Here is a 17,958-nt window from a genome sequence, read left to right on the forward strand (position 1 = left end):
TCAATTCCAAATTACATTAGAACAAAAAATAAAGCATGGAATTCATTGTACAAACCTTTTTCGGCAAAATCGCCAAAGAAAGGACGAGGGTAATGAAAACAGACTTAAGAAAAGGGTATGCTGAAAGTACTATAAGTAGAAAATGGTCACTACTCTGGAGAGACCGTAATTAAAGTGAGGATCACTTGAGGGGGAGTGCATACAAAGGGCCAGCATCTTTAGCTTTCGAAAAGAAGTATTCATTACTTGACTAGGAAGAAACTTATGGTTTCATCGGACCTGCAGATTCGAAACTCTAAAATTAAGTATAGCATTATGTCTTTAACCTCCAGCTAATCAGGTGTTAACAGAATCTCCAAAGGAGACATCGAAGGCAACCAAAATTTGGTTAAATTGGGTATGTAAAGAGATATTGATGCATTTGATAGCTGACTGTGACTACAGCTGACAAGGTCTACTGAATTACGAAAAATACAATTGAAAGAAGAAACCTGCATTAGATATAGAAAGTTAATAACGAACAAACGTTCATTAAATATGTATTATACATACAAGGAAAGTTCAACCTCTTCTAGATATTGAACCCATGATTTCTAATTAAGCTACCACTAGCATTGATATCCATATCACTAACATAAGAAAATGGAGACAGAAGAAGCACTAGATAACAAAACTATCTTTGTAGACATTATTGCTAATTGGCGCCTGCCTGATGAAGGCATCGGTTAGAGCAGAATCGCCAAGAAAAGAAGCCACCAAAAGATGCAAAGCCTGCAATAAGGAACAACACGAGAATCGTCACCATTGAAATGGACAAAGGTGCAGTGAAAGTGGCAAGACTAGATCGCATCCGATGGCCAGAATCAGAAAGACAACAAAAAGTACGATAACTCACCTCCTTTTTGCCAACCTGAACAGTTTCCTCCTTTATGTCGTTCGAGGGAACCTTCAATTTTTTCAAAACATAAAAGCCAAAGACAGGAGATATAGGCTTTGTGGCTGATCAGTTTGTCAGTTACCATGAATACTGAAGATCCTCTCGAAAACCTCTGAGATATAGGCTTCACTGCATTCGAAGGGATGAGGAACTTACCAGTAGTCGAAATATAACTGATGAATGCACCCCGGAAAGAAGTATCCTTCGCATGTTTAACTAGCAGACCAAATAGAAGAGCCAAGAAGCTGAAGAGTAAATTTAAAAAAATTCTCCCCTGCCACATGTTTAACATGCCATTTCCCGAATTAAACATCAATTACTCCCTCTGCATCCGTGGCCCAACGGAATATGATTTTCTACCCTCCTACACATTATTTTTTATCTTATTGTTTCTATTAAAAAACAACATAAAATATTGCTGTGATTTCACCGTAACCATAGAAGAGAAGGGAAGATGAGAGAATCCTCCTCCTGACCCGACCTTGATCTCCAACACTCTCGGCGGCGTTGTTACACTACCGATGTGTGTCAAAACAATAGAAAAGAAATAAAAAAAAAGCGTTACACATGCCACTATCTCGTAATAAAATACATGTAAAAATAAAGGCCTTTTGGCTGAAATAATTTAATTTCAGCTCATAATTGCTTAACTGTTCAGTTTCAGGCATGTTTGGTATCTTATTTGAAAATTTTTATCATTTCTCAAAACTTCTCTTGAAAATAATTTTCTTTAAGACTAAAAAACTTAATTGGTTTGCAATTTAAAATTTTTAAATCTTATGACTTTAGACAAAAAGATCTAAAAAGAAAGGGTTGCAAGAGAGGAAGAAAGATGAGAGAAAGACGGAAAGAAAGTAAGAGATGATTGAATGAAAGAGAAAGAAGAGAGAGGATCAGACGAGATAGAGAGGAAGATGAGAGAGAAATAATTGAGAGAATGAAGATAATGGATTGGAGGAGAGACGAAAAAAGTAAAAAAAAAAAAGGAGAGAGAAAGAAGAAAAGAAAGAGATAGATTTGGAGTAAGAGAGGAGGAGGGAGAAAAAAAGAAAGGAATGAGTATATGTTTATAAACTCACTTTTTATATTTTTAGAGAATATACTATATGTTTTAGTTAATTTTGAGTTCAGCTTTTGAAAATAGTTATATCAAACAACTTTTTAAAGTCTAAAACTTGAAAATTGTTTTTGAGTTGAAAAAATAGGATTCAAATAAAATACCAAACATATTATTATTATTATTATTTTTCCGTCGACTAATATATCCTTGTTATTTCATAGAAATTTGCTCGATAGCCGAAATTTGATTCGGATCCATTCATTAATTGAGATTTGATTTTAGTAAAATAAAATAAAAATAAAAATTTTGAGAATAAAAGAAAAAATATAAATAAAAGGAATATAACATGGCCTCAAACAAGTACTCAAGCATACACTTGTTTTTTGACAGGAAAAAAGAAAAAGAAAAAGAAAACACACACACACTTGTTTTATAAGCACCGTGGTCTTCTTGCGCCGGTCTTCCGTTCGCCATTAGCATCTCTCCTGTGCCGAGAGACTTTTTGCGTTTCTCTACCAATCCGCGCCAACTGTAACTTTTTCACACTCGATTTACTCGTCACGCACAACAATTTCGTTCATGAAAGCCCTAAGATTTATTCAATTTTTCCATTTTTTTTACAGGTTTAAGCTGGGCTAGGGTTTTAGGGTCGCGAATCGGATTGGCAGACAGTAGAGAATCTCCAAGGTACCGAAATTCTCTTACTTTAACATGTTTGGCTGCTGAGAAAGTTTGGGAATAGAAATTTGGGAAGGAAAAGTTTAAATCTTTTGATATAATTGTTGTATTTAATCAGTTTGGACTTGGGAAAGTTGAAACCGCACTCATCTGAATCTGAAAACGAACGAAAAACTTGATTTGATTATATTATAAGCCTGCCTTTTTCTTCGCATCGGAAGGTTTGGGATTCTCATTGTTTTTGTTTTAATGTGATTTTCTGGTTATTACCAAATGCTAATCGACTGATGGGTACATTTTGGATTTTCATGTATCCACTTGCATATCACTGGCTGTGTTCCCTGTTTTGTAAAAATGGCAAATTGCTTTAATGAGTTTGGTCAGTTTATTATGATTTGTTTTATAATTTTGAACCAAGTAATGCTGATGGAAAAATGAATGGTTCTTTATCTTCACCAAGGGCTCAATTTTTTTGCTCATTTGGGTTGATAGCATTGATGCACTAGGACTTGAAGCTGAATTGATAGGGCAGCATGGGATTTGATAATGAGTGCATATTGAACATCCAGTCTCTTGCCGGAGAGTACTTTTGTCCGGTTTGTCGTCTGCTTGTTTACCCAAATGAAGCACTACAGTCGCAATGTACTCATCTATATTGCAAGCCATGTTTGACATACGTTGTGAGCACCACCCAAGCTTGCCCATATGACGGCTACTTAGTGACAGAAGCAGATGCCAAGGTCCTTCCTTATACAACCTTGGTTGTAGCAAAACCTTTATTCCTTGTTGTCTATTTATTGATAAACCTTGACACTAATCAATGCAGCCACTCACGGAGTCAAATAAGGCCCTCTCTGATACCATTGGCAAAATACTAGTTCATTGCTTATTTCACAGGAGCGGATGCACATGGCAGGGACCATTATCCGAGTGCACACCTCATTGTTCTGGATGTGCCTTTGGCAATTCTCCTGTAGTATGCAACCGGTGTGGAGTCCAAATTGTGCATCGTCACGTGCAGGAACATGCACAAACATGTCCTGTAAGTATTTTGGTTTATTTTTTGTTTTAATTTTCAATCCTTTGACTATCAGACTTAGTTGGTTTTTATGGTTATCTTTCAATAACAGGGTGTGCAGCCTCAAGCGCAGCAGGCAGAGGGTGCTCTACACACTTCAGCTTCTGGCACATCAGCAGCTACTGCTGATCAAACCCAGGCTGCAATTGAAACAGGAACAACTACATCTCAGGCCCTGGTTTCTCAAACTACAAGTGCCACTGCACCTGGATCTGATCCAAATCAGAAAGCAAACTCAAGTTCTCAAGCTCAAGCGGCCGTGCCAACTGCTGATCAATGGTACCAGCAGCAGCAACAATATCAACAGTACTACCAGCAGTACCCTGGGTATGACCCATATCAACAGCAATATCAGAACTACTATCCCTATCAACAGCCAGCAGTTCCACAACAACAGCAGGCTCAGCCACCATATGGGACCATCCAGAATCAACCTCAGACATACTTGCAACCTCAGCCCCAAACTCAAGCTCTGCCACAGCCCCAAACTCAACCTCCGCCACAGCCCCAAACTCAACCTCCGCTACAGCCCCAAATTTCTCAAGCTCAAACTCAACCCCAAATTCAGCTTCCAAATGGCCAGGCTCCTGTTGTTGCTCAAACGCAAAATCAGGTACAAGCCAACCAACTGCAGCAACTCCACCCGACAGTGCAGACTTACCCAGCAGCTCATGGGCAGACACAGCCATATTTCCAAGCTCCATCTCAGTCACAGCCTCATTCTCAACATGTGCAAGTGCTTCCGTATCAGCAGCCCCAAATTCAGCAACATAACCAGGCCCATCTTCAACCGCAGCACCATCCCCTTTCTCAACCCCAATCTCAGTCACAACCTCAGCAACAGGCACAGGTTCAACACCATCCCCAAATTCACCCTTCTCAGCCCATGAATGCTGCTGTCCAGCCTCAGGCACAGCATCCACCATCTCATCCCGCGTCTGGCAATAACTCATATCCTCAACCTCACCTTCACCAACCAGTGCAACACAATATGTACGTGCAATCTCAAGGTGTGCCTCACTCTCAGTTGCAGACTCCTGTTCAAATGCAGAATCAGTTCCCTCAACAACCCCCACTCATGCGTCCGCCTTCATCTCATACAACAATTCCAAACCAGCAGCAGCCAGCTTTGTTGCCTTCACCCGGTCAAGTCCAAAATATCAATCCTGCACAGCAGCAGCCAGTTCCCTCTTATGCTCAGCAACCTGGAAATTCAGTCTACCAGCGCCCTATTATGCAAGCAGTTCAACAACCGATGCCTCAGCAGTATTTCCACCATCAGCCATATGTACAGCAGCAACCATCTACACAGTTACGTCCCCAGAGCCAATCTCATCCGTTCCCTCAACATATTCATGCCTCTACACAGTCTCAGCAGAACATTGCATTGTCTCAGGGCATTCAACATACTCAGTCTAATCTTGTCGGAAGACCTATGATGCCAAGTCATGGAGTACAACCTCAGCCTTATGGACAAACTGCTGTTCAGGTGAGGCCAATACATTCTTCTGTAAACCATCCATCTACAAATCAGAATAATATGGTCAGATCAAACAACCCAGTGCAATCTGGAGCAAACTCGAGACCAACTATGTCTGAGAGGCAAGCGGAGAAAGAATCTGAGTCATCAGGTCAGAATGTTGCACATGATGCCGAATTTAAATCTGTGAAATCTGAGATGGGTATGAAGTCCGTTGATGATGAGCATAAACCTAGTGGTGAAGTTAAACCTAATCAGGGGGATACATCTTTCAAGGCGATTCCAGAGTCTAGGGGCTTGCCGGGGCCAGATCCAGATTTACATGCACTTGATAATGGAGATTCTGTAAATATCCCAATGTTGAAGGAAGAGGGTGTGGATAGTGCTATGGAGCACTCAAGTAACGGTAAATTGGGTGAAGTAGCTGAGGGTGCACAAGAAATCCCATCGGAAGAAGCTCAACTTCATGAAGAACAGGGTCGAAGGTTGCAGAAGAATGCTAGTGGCATTCTGCAGCCTTCCAATGTACAAGTACAAGCTGGCGGGGGTTCTCAAGCTGTATCTACTTCAGTTCCAACTGTTCAAGTACAAGCTGGTGGCTCTACACAACCTTCACATCTTGTACCAATACATCATGGACCTACCATACTCCCCCAAAGGCCTGGTGCACCTCCACATCATACACAGGGGCCTGGGCACCCCATGGCTCATTTAAGACCTCAGGGACCTGCACATGTGCCTGGACAGCCTTTTCATCCATCTGAGCATTTGCAACCACCTGGTCCCAACCCGGGTTTTGGACCATCCTCTGGAAGGGGAGGTCAGTATGGTCCTCAAGGTGTACTACCTCCTTCCCATACAGGGGTTCCCAGGATGCAAGATGAACCTGTTGGAGGCCCTCCATTTAGTGGAATGATGGCACCATATGGCCCTGAAGGTCATAGGAGTTACCAGCGGCCTGCCTTTCAGATTGATCAAGGAGCAATTGGACAGCCATCTGGTATCCCCCCAAATATGTTGAGAATGAATGGAACTCCAGGCCTCGACTCCTCATCAGTTCATGGGTTGAGGGATGAAAGGTTCAAGGCTTTTCCGGATGAACAAATGAATTCCTTCCCAGTAGATCCAACTTATCGTGGAATTGACCGGGTAGCGTTTGAAGACGATCTCAAGCAATTCCCTAGGCCTTCGTATCTGGATTCTGATCCTGTTTCTAAATTTGGGAATTATTCATCAAGGCCCTTTGATAAGGGACCTCATGGGCTCAAGTATGATATGGGTCTGAATACAGATCCTGCTGCTGGAGATATTGGGAGAATGGAGCCTTCTCACGGTCATCCAGATTTTGTTGGACGACGCCATATGGATGTTTTGGCTCCCCGAAGCCCAGTTAGAGATTACCCTGCTATCCCATCTCATGGGTTTAGAGGCTTTGGCCCTGATGATTTTGAAAGAAGAGACTTTCATCGATTTGGTGATCCACATGGAAATTCATTCCACGAGGGTAGGCTTTCTAATTTTCCTGGTCATTTTCGACGGGGTGAGTTTGAGGGTCCTGGTAATATGCGAATTGTTGATGGGCACCCTGGTCATCTTCGGAGGGGAGATCATTTGGGTCCTCAGAATGTGCATAATCATTTGCATTTGCGAGAACCTATGGGTTTTGGTGATCGTCGTCCACGGATTGGAGACATGACTGGGCCTGGGAACTTTGAATCATTTCGAGGCAAGAGGACAAGCCATCCACGTCTTGGTGAGCCTGGATTTAGGAGCAGCTTTTCGCTTCAGAGATTTCCAACTGATGGAGCTTACACAGTTAAGTATTACTTCAAGTATCTGTGTGTGTTAAGTGATGCTCTTCTGTTCTCATATTACTACAGCTTCCATTCTGATATTCTATTGTATTTGATTTTTAGTTCAATTTTTGATGCTGTTGATATCTTCAGGGAGATCTAGAGTCTTTTGATCACTCAAGGAAAAGGAAACCAGCTAGTATGGGATGGTGCCGGATATGTAAAGTTGATTGTGAAACAGTTGAAGGTTTGGACTTGCATTCACAAACAAGGGAACACCAGAAGATGGCTATGGATATGGTGCGAACCATCAAGCAAAATGCCAAAAAGCAGAAACTGTAAGTTCTCTGAGCACATAGTTACTAATTGGCTATTGACCAAAATCATTATCATTATTTTCAAACTTTGTCTTAAAAAGTCTGATGCTTCCTTCTGTTCTTTTTTCTTCATTTTGTAGAACCTCTGGTGATCAGTCCGTGGTAGAGGATGAAAATAAGTCAAAAAATCCAGCTTTGAAGCCCGGGGAGAAAAGCATTGATGGATGATTGTGTGCTGCAATGTGGATCTCTTTGGTTGCATTTCACTTGGGGTCCAATTGTTTCTTTGGTATTATTGCGTTAGCAATATAGGTGATGCACCCTTCCATGCCTCTTTTTCTAGATTCGGGGTGGTTTATGCTAGTTTTGTCATTTCAGGTTGCTGCCATGTTAATGGAGATGGTATTTGGAACTGGAGTTCAATGGCAGTTAAGTTTGTTGTTTTTGATTCTCATGTTTTCTACTTTCACTAGGATTGTTTTTCGTTGGCATTGTCATTATCGGTTCAAAAGTGGTATATTGCTATCACTTCCTTTTGCATTTGGTACTATTGAGATGGCATTGGTTTATAGCATTTTCGAATGTATGCTTGACTCTTTTAATCTTATTTATTAAGTTTATTCAACTGCTTCCAGAAAATTATGGTGACCAGCAATGTATTAAGTTTAGTTTTACTGCTCTCAGATATGTATTTATGGTTATAAAATATATCATTGCTAAAAATGGACATTTACTTTGAATGTTGAAGCTATAAGCATTTTCCTTTATGCTGTATGTAACTTTGTGAATTTTACATTATCGTCAATTTTCTCACTACGGTCGACAAGAATATCTGTTTTTAAGTGTAGGGAGACTGCTGCTGTCTGACTTGCTTCATCATTTCTATTTTAGGCAGAGATAATTTTATGTAATCAACCTGATCCTTGGCCTTCAGTTGGTAGAGATTGGACTGACCACATTAAGCAGATTAGTTATAACTAACATTTCATCAGAATTTTACCCAATTAGTTGGAAGTGTTAAAGTAGTGTGTTCTAAAAGATGAGGATTTCTGCAAAACGAATGAACTTTGTGAGAAATAATTGTCAATCACTAGTACCACAGTAGGCTTCAAAACTAAATATTTGAGGTGTATAGGCTTATAGAAGGCAGTCACTGGAGTACATATTAATATAGATTACACAGAATTTTGCACGCTGACTCTTAAGAAAAAGTGAGAGAGTTTAAGGAATTAGGTATCTTAGAGACCATGAAATCATAAATTATATTGTTATCTGTTTTTAGTAGCTTTTAGTAGCTAGCAGAGACGGCTTCATGATTTTGCTTGTTGGACTGCAGCATCTATTATATTGTTATCTGTTTTGATGGCTTGCAGATTGACATATACTTGAAGGGTATTTTGTTTTGCTGATAAATTAAACAAATGAGACCAATATTAGGTGTACTGGCTGTATGGGTTGGAATGTTGTGAACCTAATTGAACAACTTGGTCTCCACAATTCAGCTGTATATTCTGCAGCTCGGTCGTCATCTGATTGGTCTTGTGCTAATTTGTGTAGGACAGAAGCGGAAGCTACTGTATGTTTGTTTATCCTGCATGAAACAACATCAAAACAAGAGAGAACAATGAAATTCTTAAAAAGAAAGAGTCCAGTATCTAATTTTCTGGAATAACAGACCTGCATAAAAAGTCTCATAATGACATATATACTAGGGTTACATCCTTAGCATCCTAGCCTTGATTACTTCAATAACTATTCAATTAGGCCTCCATAAGTTACTTACAAACACGCAAAACTATCGTCTGACTATAAATATATAAAAAATAAAACGACTAGGAGTAGAAGCAATACTATCATCTACAAAGCAACATAAGACATAAAGATAAAACAAGTCAAATAAAAGGTAATCTGAATACCTAAACCAAGGTGGCTAGCCTTTTAATCTTGGAAAGCCTTGTAGATCTTCTCTTATTAGTTTTACATACGGGGAAAGGCTTGAACCATTTCATAAGTTGGGTTTTATCTTTATTGCTATTTGTTTTACTACAGACTTGATGATTTTATTCTAACACTGTCATGTTATTTTTAGCTCCTAAGGTCGATTTGTTGTTGATTTTTCTTTTTGGTGGAATTTCTCTTTTTCTATTCTAGATCTTTTCAATTCGACCCGTCATTTTTTGGCAAGAAGACTCATATGGACTGAAAGTTTAGCGGAAAAAGGTTTACTCTGTCATCTGTTTTTGATGTGGTAAGGTTGTGTTCAATGTACAGATTTTATTTAGTTGTGGCAAAATTAGCTTCTGAGTGTTGATTATATGACCTGCTTACTTGTTGGGATTCATCTGCTTCTACATTTTTACGAAGAGTATATTTACATCTTTTGAAGCGCTAGGAGACATGTAGTTTTGATTACTCTGTCATCTTAGGAAGCCTTAGGAGACATGTAGTTTTGATTACCTTCCATCCATCAGGTATATATTAGATACGAACTTTAAGGGGCCATGGGGCTTACATTTTAAGATGTCTACTTGGATTGTTAGGGTTAGGGATCATGATTTATCTAGGACAGTTTGATGGCTAGTTTTATTTATTTATTTATTTTTATATTATCACCGCCCATGGTGGTTGCGGTTGTGGCCATCGCCCTTGCCGCCCTCAACATGGGTGGGCAGCACCCCAAGCACACATCCTTAATGCTTTGTCATATGCGTTCTGTAACAACAAATTCAATTTTGTTTGTATGCTGACTTTTGAATGGATTTTGCAATTACTCTCCTTCAAGTATAGCAATCACATTTCCATGTGCATAGATTCGGGTTCATGTTGATGTTTTGAGGCAGCCTTGCCGGTTGAACTCTATTTTTTTTTTTTTTTTTTTTTTTTTTTTTAAATATAGGTAGCAATATTTTTATCTATTTCAACAGCTCATAAGTCGCTCTCTCTCTCTCTCTGTCTCTCACACACACGCACACAAAACATATCCTTTCACCATCACCTACCACTGTAATTTTCTTTAGAAAAGTTCGGGTGGTCAAGGAAGGTAAAAAACTGGTTTTCTTGTTTTCCATCAGAGTTTTGGTGGTGAGAAATGCTAAGGGGACTCTCTCAAAAGCAGATCTCTTTATGGACTCTCTGACCCCTCATGTTTTTGGCATAATATTTAATAATATTGGCACGGAAATTGACATTAAACACTGAGGTGTCAGAGAGTCCATCTTTGAGAGAGTTTCCTTAGCATTTCTCTTTGGTGGTTTAGGAAGGGAAGAAGTGGCGTTCTTTCGATTGTGGATGCAGTACACCAAATCTTAGTTTTGTTCAACAGTATTACCATAATTTCTATGGATAACTCTGGACATGATTCATGCCATGAAAATTCTTTGTAAGATTGCATCTAGTGATATCTGGCGTGTGCTAAAGCATCCCTTGAGCAACTTAAATATTAACACACAACCTGAGAAGTTTTCGTCGCTTCGAAAATTTATCCTTGTTTTTAAACACTGTCCTTGCCATAAATGTTTTAGCCTTTTACATGAACCAAGTACTGTAATATTTGAATTTGATTGTTTTAGTGTGTTTTGAATATAATCGCGTTTGAACTAATACTAGCCTCGGAATTACGCGTATTTGTTCAAAAATCCATAATGTAGGCTTACGAAGGAATGAGAATAATGCAGGGTTCCAGTTCGAAGAAAAAAGAATACAACATAGTAAGGCGAACGCTAGGATGTTTTTTCGGAGAAAATTGCTAACGAAGTAAAGTGTTTGATAAAGATTGCAGTGTGGTGCAGGGACTGAAAGCATGATTGCACGGTGAGACAATGTAGGATGGTTGCTTTGCTTATTGTTTCTCCTAGTGCTACCTTATTCTCAAAGCGTGTCTGTGGGTCTCGCGAAGCTGTAGATCGGAAGGTTATTCGGCGATGGAGGCTCCTTACCTTGCCAACTTAATGCCTTTCAAGGCCTTTGTTTAACTGCGTTATGTTTTGCAACTTTGGGTATACGTGGTTGTAAACGAATGATTGGTAGGCTAATATTTACGAGAGACGTTTAGTGAATATCACTTCTATTTACTTATTTTCGTTGTCCTTTTAAGACCGGCTGAAGATTAATAATATTTTATATATGTTTTCTTGTAAAAGAAAAAAAGAACTGACGAAATAAAATACGTTATGTTCCGATTTGCTTTTATACATAATGAGAGAGAAAATATTTAAAGTGCGTATTATTATGGGTGGGCACAGTTTGGTCCAATTTGTTTGCTTTGCGCATGCTGTTGTGGCCTTTTGGTTAAATAATACAATGTTATAATTTATATGTAAGTTTCTCTTCACGCGATATTGTATTATTGGACCATAACATCATGTAACGCTGAATCCTTGTAAGTTTTTCTTGCTATCCAGATATATTTCGGATGTAAAAGTAAAGCTTCTTCATAGTAATCAAACTCAAAACATTTTGGCATATGTGAAAGACTTTAAAACATAAAACATCTTAATTACAAATAAAAAAAAATATCATTAAACCGTAATGTTAAATTGATAAGTTGATATTTCTTAGTTGCTTAAAATATCTTTAGCAAGCCAAAAATGGTTTTTATCAGAGGTTTAAAAATTGGGGTCAGGATTCGACCGCAAGCAATGCCAGATCACGAATAACCTTTTTACCCCACGGAGCTCGAGGCTGTACAGCCTCACATCACGTGACATCGAACCGGCACCAGATCGGAGAGGGGTAATGCCGTCATTTTACAATTTCAGGGATCCTGGAATCGTAAATAAACCAGTGGGCCACACCGTATCCAGCTGTATCCCTAATTCTAAAATTCAAAATCTTCGTTTAGGCTCTAAAAATTTAAAACCGTTTCTGCACCCATCAAATTAGGTGGCGCAAATCCAGCCGTTGATTCTCCCTATCCCAGTTGATTTAAACAGCCAATGAAAAATCCGAAAATTAAATAATTAAATAAATTAGTAAAGAGCCGTTGTAGGGTTACAGCTCACTCCCTCTATATATCCGCCCTCTCACTCCCTCGCTGCCCCTCATCCTTGCCGTTCCTCCTCTTTCTCTCTCTAAAACTTCATCGTTCTCTCTCGTTCTCTCTCCCCCTAGATCTCAGCGACTCAACCCTAGAACCGAAAATGCGTGAGATCCTTCACATCCAGGGAGGCCAATGCGGCAACCAGATCGGGGCCAAGTTCTGGGAGGTGGTGTGCGCCGAGCACGGCATCGACTCCACCGGACGCTACCACGGTGACTCCGAGCTCCAGCTTGAGAGGGTTAATGTCTACTACAATGAGGCCAGCGGCGGCCGCTATGTTCCTCGCGCCGTGCTCATGGATCTGGAGCCTGGCACCATGGACAGTATCAGATCTGGGCCGTACGGCCAGATCTTCCGCCCTGACAACTTCGTTTTCGGTCAATCGGGTGCTGGGAACAACTGGGCCAAGGGTCATTACACTGAGGGTGCAGAGTTGATCGATTCCGTTCTCGATGTGGTTCGCAAGGAGGCGGAGAATTGCGACTGCTTGCAAGGTATGTGTGAACTCGGACGAAATCCTAATTGTAATTTGTGAGATTTTGAGATTGGGTATTTCATTTCTGTGTCGATTAAACCCTAGTTTACTGAAATGATGAAACCCTAACTGCATTTTGTGAGATTCTGAGATTTGGGGGTTTACATTTCTGGATCGGTTAAACCCTAATATTGGCTTGTGATTTGGTGGTGCAGGGTTTCAGGTGTGCCATTCGTTGGGAGGTGGTACTGGATCTGGGATGGGAACGCTTCTGATCTCGAAGATCAGGGAGGAATACCCAGATCGGATGATGATGACGTTCTCCGTGTTCCCATCTCCCAAGGTCTCAGATACTGTTGTGGAGCCTTACAATGCTACTCTTTCGGTTCATCAGCTTGTGGAGAATGCTGATGAGTGCATGGTTCTGGACAATGAGGCCCTCTACGATATTTGCTTCCGCACACTTAAGCTCACCACCCCCAGCTGTAAGTTTGCTCAGATCTATCTTCTTTGTTGTTTGGTTGAATCAATTTTGTACAAGTGTTTGTATGTTTATAGATCTTGATTTACGCTTTATCTAAATATCAAGTTGTTTGACCATGTTAATTACTCTCTGTTGGATGATTAATTGTTGCATGATTTGAATGTCCATCGTGTTTCGCTTTTGAGTTTGTCGGTCATGTGAAGTGTTCGGTGTTTTGTTATTGATTGTTGAGTAATGGGTTGCCATTCATTTCTTTAGAAAAGTAAGTTTTGGCAATGAATGAAAGTTTGAATGTCTAAGTTTAGCTGGGTTTTTAAGTCATGATGTCTCTGTTCTGATGTTACGTTTTGTGGTGAGTTATGGTAATTACTGTGAAAGTAAATGAGGTGTCATTTGATTTCGAAGTCGAAAAACGTTTTGGCTAGCAATGAATTATTGAATGTTCTTTGCTTGTACTATCTTTTATATTGTTGCTTTCGGAAAGCATGAATTGATTTCTTGGAAAATAAGGTTTGGTGAGCAATGGATGATTGATTTTTCTGTACTTGTTTATTTTTTACTGTTGGGGTTTGAAAGCGTGATTTGTTGATTATGTGTGGTTGCGATGAAACATATACTAAGTTGAACTACATGCTCCTTGATTGATTTCTGCTTCCTCATAGGACTATGATTGCTGATGATGTCTCTGTTTCTTCTTTTATGTTTACAGTTGGTGATTTGAATCATTTGATCTCTGCAACAATGTCTGGAGTTACTTGCTGCCTGAGGTTCCCTGGTCAGCTCAACTCTGATCTGCGCAAGCTTGCTGTTAACCTGATCCCCTTCCCCCGTCTCCACTTTTTCATGGTGGGCTTTGCTCCCCTTACTTCACGTGGATCTCAGCAGTACCGAGCCCTGACTGTTCCAGAGCTCACTCAGCAAATGTGGGACTCCAAGAACATGATGTGTGCTGCTGATCCCCGACATGGACGTTACCTAACAGCATCAGCCATGTTCCGTGGTAAGATGAGCACCAAGGAAGTTGATGACCAGATGATGAATGTGCAGAACAAGAACTCTTCCTACTTTGTTGAGTGGATCCCCAACAATGTCAAGTCAACTGTCTGTGACATCCCACCAACCGGGCTTAAGATGGCATCGACCTTCATCGGGAACTCTACATCCATCCAGGAGATGTTCAGGAGAGTGAGCGAGCAGTTCACTGCCATGTTCAGGAGGAAGGCTTTCTTGCATTGGTACACTGGTGAAGGCATGGACGAGATGGAATTCACTGAAGCTGAGAGCAACATGAACGATCTGGTTTCTGAGTACCAGCAGTACCAAGATGCAACAGCCGATGAGGATGAGTACGAGGATGAGCAGCAAGAGTATGAGGAGGAAATGTAATTCTATCGTCAAAGCAGTATCGCTTCTTTTAATATCGACTTTCCAGTTTAGTGCGTTTGTGTAGCATGTGAATGAATGAATTTCCGGTTGAGAGAGGGATCAAGGGACAAGTTTTAAAATCAACTTCCAGTTGCTGCTTTGTGCTGTAACTTTGCTTATTTTCGACATTATGTATTTGCAGTAGTGATATATTCGCTTGCTTTCTAGCATTGATCTTTTTATTGTCTTATCTACTTTCTGTTCTCGGTAGCGTTATCGAACTTCCGGTTATCCCTACTTTTGGTTCCCTTTCTCTATGTTGAGCATTGTCGAATGAGTTGCCGATGTTAGAAGAGGTTTAAAGTTCGAATTTACCCTCTTTTACGTTGAGCTCGCAAGGCATATCGACGGCCTTTTCTCATTTACGAGCCATTGATCTCCAAAATATCAAAACTTGAGTTGCGCAAGATTTTTTAGAATTTTATTAATTTAGGAATTTACTTGAGTTGCGCAAAATCTCAAGTACTGTAGTCCTAAAAAATTGCATTTTAATACTTATTTGAATTAAAGGAATTAAAATTCTTGCCCTTTTAAAAGTGTCTCCTCATATGCTAGTCACTTTACCACTGTTGCAAAAAGCAACATTTTGTATACTTTATATCTTCTCATATGACTGATTACTGTAAGATAGAACATTGTCTACACTAAACACTCCTTTAGTGTGAGAATTTACTGTAATGCCAAAGGTGCGATCAATTTTATTTTAAAATGTTTGATCTCGAGCGGTTGATTTAGTGCAAAGAGACAAAAAGTTTGAAACTGAAACGCAAAAAGCAACATTTTGTATACTTTATATCTTCTCACATGACCGATTACTGTAAGATAGAACATTTTCTACACTAAACACTCCTTTAGTGTAAGAATTTACTGCAATGCCAAAGGTGCGATCAATTGTGTCTTAAAATGTTTGATCTCGAGCGGTTGATTTAGTGCAAAGAGACAAAAAGTTTGAAACTAAAACCCAAGTTTGAACTCCCATGATTGCATTTATTAGGATCACCAGCGCTGCTTTAGTGTACAAGTTAACCCGAGGACCACAAATACGATGATGATGCCTCATGTGGTACCGGAATGGTAGAACTGAATGAGAAGGGACCAATCTTCTTCAAAAATAAAAATCTCAAGAGTAATAATTTCAAGGAATAGGGGTCATTTACCAATTCGAGAAAACTCACGAGGTCATTCCGTAAATAACACAAACCTCTCAAACGAGTTCCGCCTCCCCGCAAAAACACAATTTACACAAACGAAGCTCGTTACAGAGAGAAAGGAGAGAGTGAGAAAGCCGAACCGGAAAATGGCGAGCAGTCTCGCAAGCAGAGCATTAACGGATCGAACCGGAAGCCTCTGGAGGCTCACATCGAACTTCCTCCGAAGCTTCAGCACCGCTTCCCAAAACCCACCCGCCGGCGCCGGCGCCGCTTCTTCTTCGGCATCAAAGAAACCCAAGCGGAAGAAGAAGAAGAACCTGTTCGAGGTGGCCCAGTTTCTGCCCGACTGGGGATTGGGGTACCAAATGGCTAAGACCCACTGGGTCGGCGTCTCTTACCAGATTACAAAAATCAATCTTTACAAGGTATTGATTGCTATGTGTTGTTGGGGGTTTTCCTCTGTTTGGTTACTGGGAAAATTTGGCAAAATGATTACAAAGTTGGGAATTTTCACCTCGGATTTTCCGTCGTATTTAACTGTTTGCTTTAGATGTTGGAATTTCATCCTTTTATTGTTATTATTGTGGTTAGGGGTTTAATGGTTTAGGGTTTATGCGGTTTTTAATTTTCCAGGATGGTAGACATGGCAAGGCATGGGGAATCGTTCATAAGGAAGGTCAGTGTTCAGCTTTACATGTCCTGGATTTTGAATTTTTTCGTGTTCTCAGTTCAATTGAGTTTCATTTGTATTGGCAGTATAAGGTTTTATGCACAAATGACAAATGCTAGATAATTGTGATTGTTTTCGATAGCACAAAAGTCATAGAATCCTGATCTGGTTGATATCAGTGTTCTCAAAGTTGTTTGATATCGTTCTTATGTACCCCGGTGATCCAAAACGTGTAACTTTTTTGTTCGGCTTTCATGATTTTGGTTGCATTTGTATATTCCACTTGTGATATCTGGTAAGCATTATACTCTTCATGTTCGTTTGCAAGTGAAACATCCTGAATGGTTGGGAGATAATGCATTATCGAGTTTTTCTATTGAGCGCTCCCCTTGTCATGGTATTTTTATTTCTGACAGTGAAACATGCATCCTAGTTTCAGTTATAAGTTACAAGTGAGAAGTATATTAGGGGTATTGACACTCTTTACACCTCCACTATGCGCATACATATACATATGTAATACCTGTGCACTTGCATGGATCATGTAAGGCTTCCTTTTTGTTAGTCTCGATTCTCTAATTGTTTGTCATTTTTGTTTAGTAATGACTAATTCTTTAGAGTTCTGAGTCAGATTTGTAGTTGTAACACTAATGAAGAACTGTTAAAATAATGTTTGATCATTTTCTGTGTTAGGTTTGTCGATTTAAAGTTACTCTCTTATATGAAAATGAATATAATTGAATTTGTTTCAGGCTTGCCAGCCGCAGATGCCCCCAAGAAAATAAGCGGAGTCCACAAGCGTGGTTGGAGGTACATTCCAAACTCGAAGACTGAAATTGTTCCAAGTATGACTAAACCTACGGAAAGTGTTCCAGCAGCTGAAGTTCAAGCAGCTTGATACGGTTTCCTCCAATTTTAGGGAATTTAGCCTGATCTGTTATACTTGGATTTTTTTTTCAGTTACTCAGTTCTATCCTCCATCGGTACAATTTTTTGTTAGACAAGGTAGTGTATTTTTTTTTAAATCAGTTTGTTATGATGATCCACTGTAGCATCCTCCCTTGTGCACTGAAACTAGAATAATATCTCGGAACTGCAAAATCGGAAGGGAATTGTTATTGGCATTCCAAATTTCTCATTCTACACTCCAAAATTTTTATATTTAGAAAGAAAAATACATTTGTAAGGAGTGTAGAATGAGATTTTTGAAGTGCTAATAACACTTCCCAATCGGAAATGGCTTATAAAAAGGGATTGAGCATGTTTGAGTTTGGTTATTGTAATGTTTTCTTTTGTCTGGTTTGGCGCCTGGTCCTGTTTCTTCTGATTGTATGAATGCAATCGGCATGGTGTCCGATTTAGGTTTAAAAAC

At 39.8% G+C, this 17,958-nt stretch overlaps 3 protein-coding genes across 9 annotated transcripts; all 3 read left to right on the forward strand.

The window, feature by feature from the left end:
- The first annotated feature begins 2,391 nt into the window (after positions 1 to 2,391).
- LOC137715037 (uncharacterized) lies at positions 2,392 to 11,398 on the forward strand. Of its 7 annotated transcripts, none has more exons than XR_011065509.1 (10): positions 2,392 to 2,528; positions 2,621 to 2,684; positions 3,168 to 3,415; positions 3,502 to 3,717; positions 3,806 to 7,048; positions 7,180 to 7,364; positions 7,484 to 7,771; positions 9,495 to 9,591; positions 10,991 to 11,050; positions 11,122 to 11,398. XR_011065509.1 is itself a non-coding variant. In XM_068454252.1 (7 exons), exons 3-7 carry the CDS (start codon positions 3,209 to 3,211, stop codon positions 7,569 to 7,571), a joined length of 3,939 nt encoding a protein of 1,312 aa, XP_068310353.1. In that variant the 5' UTR covers positions 2,392 to 2,528; positions 2,621 to 2,684; positions 3,136 to 3,208; the 3' UTR covers positions 7,572 to 9,470. The 7 variants fall into 7 exon arrangements, 3 of the variants coding, with proteins under 3 accessions (XP_068310353.1, XP_068310351.1, XP_068310352.1); XR_011065510.1 differs by having other exon boundaries at positions 7,484 to 7,655; positions 7,722 to 7,771; positions 10,991 to 11,398; XR_011065511.1 differs by having other exon boundaries at positions 7,484 to 7,632; positions 7,722 to 7,771; positions 10,991 to 11,398.
- A 983-nt stretch (positions 11,399 to 12,381) lies between these two features.
- On the forward strand, positions 12,382 to 14,932 carry LOC137715110 (tubulin beta-1 chain-like). The gene is made up of 3 exons (XM_068454335.1): positions 12,382 to 12,875; positions 13,072 to 13,341; positions 14,050 to 14,932. Exons 1-3 carry the CDS (start codon positions 12,482 to 12,484, stop codon positions 14,724 to 14,726), a joined length of 1,341 nt encoding a protein of 446 aa, XP_068310436.1. The 5' UTR covers positions 12,382 to 12,481; the 3' UTR covers positions 14,727 to 14,932.
- A 1,053-nt stretch (positions 14,933 to 15,985) lies between these two features.
- LOC137716474 (uncharacterized) lies at positions 15,986 to 17,721 on the forward strand. The gene is made up of 3 exons (XM_068455934.1): positions 15,986 to 16,341; positions 16,550 to 16,592; positions 17,339 to 17,721. The coding sequence occupies exons 1-3, from the start codon at positions 16,063 to 16,065 to the stop codon at positions 17,482 to 17,484; spliced, it is 468 nt and encodes a 155-aa protein (XP_068312035.1). The 5' UTR covers positions 15,986 to 16,062; the 3' UTR covers positions 17,485 to 17,721.
- The last annotated feature ends 237 nt before the right edge of the window (positions 17,722 to 17,958 follow it).

This window comes from Pyrus communis, chromosome 14, assembly GCF_963583255.1.
Source record: "Pyrus communis chromosome 14, drPyrComm1.1, whole genome shotgun sequence".
Lineage (NCBI taxonomy): Eukaryota > Viridiplantae > Streptophyta > Magnoliopsida > Rosales > Rosaceae > Pyrus > Pyrus communis.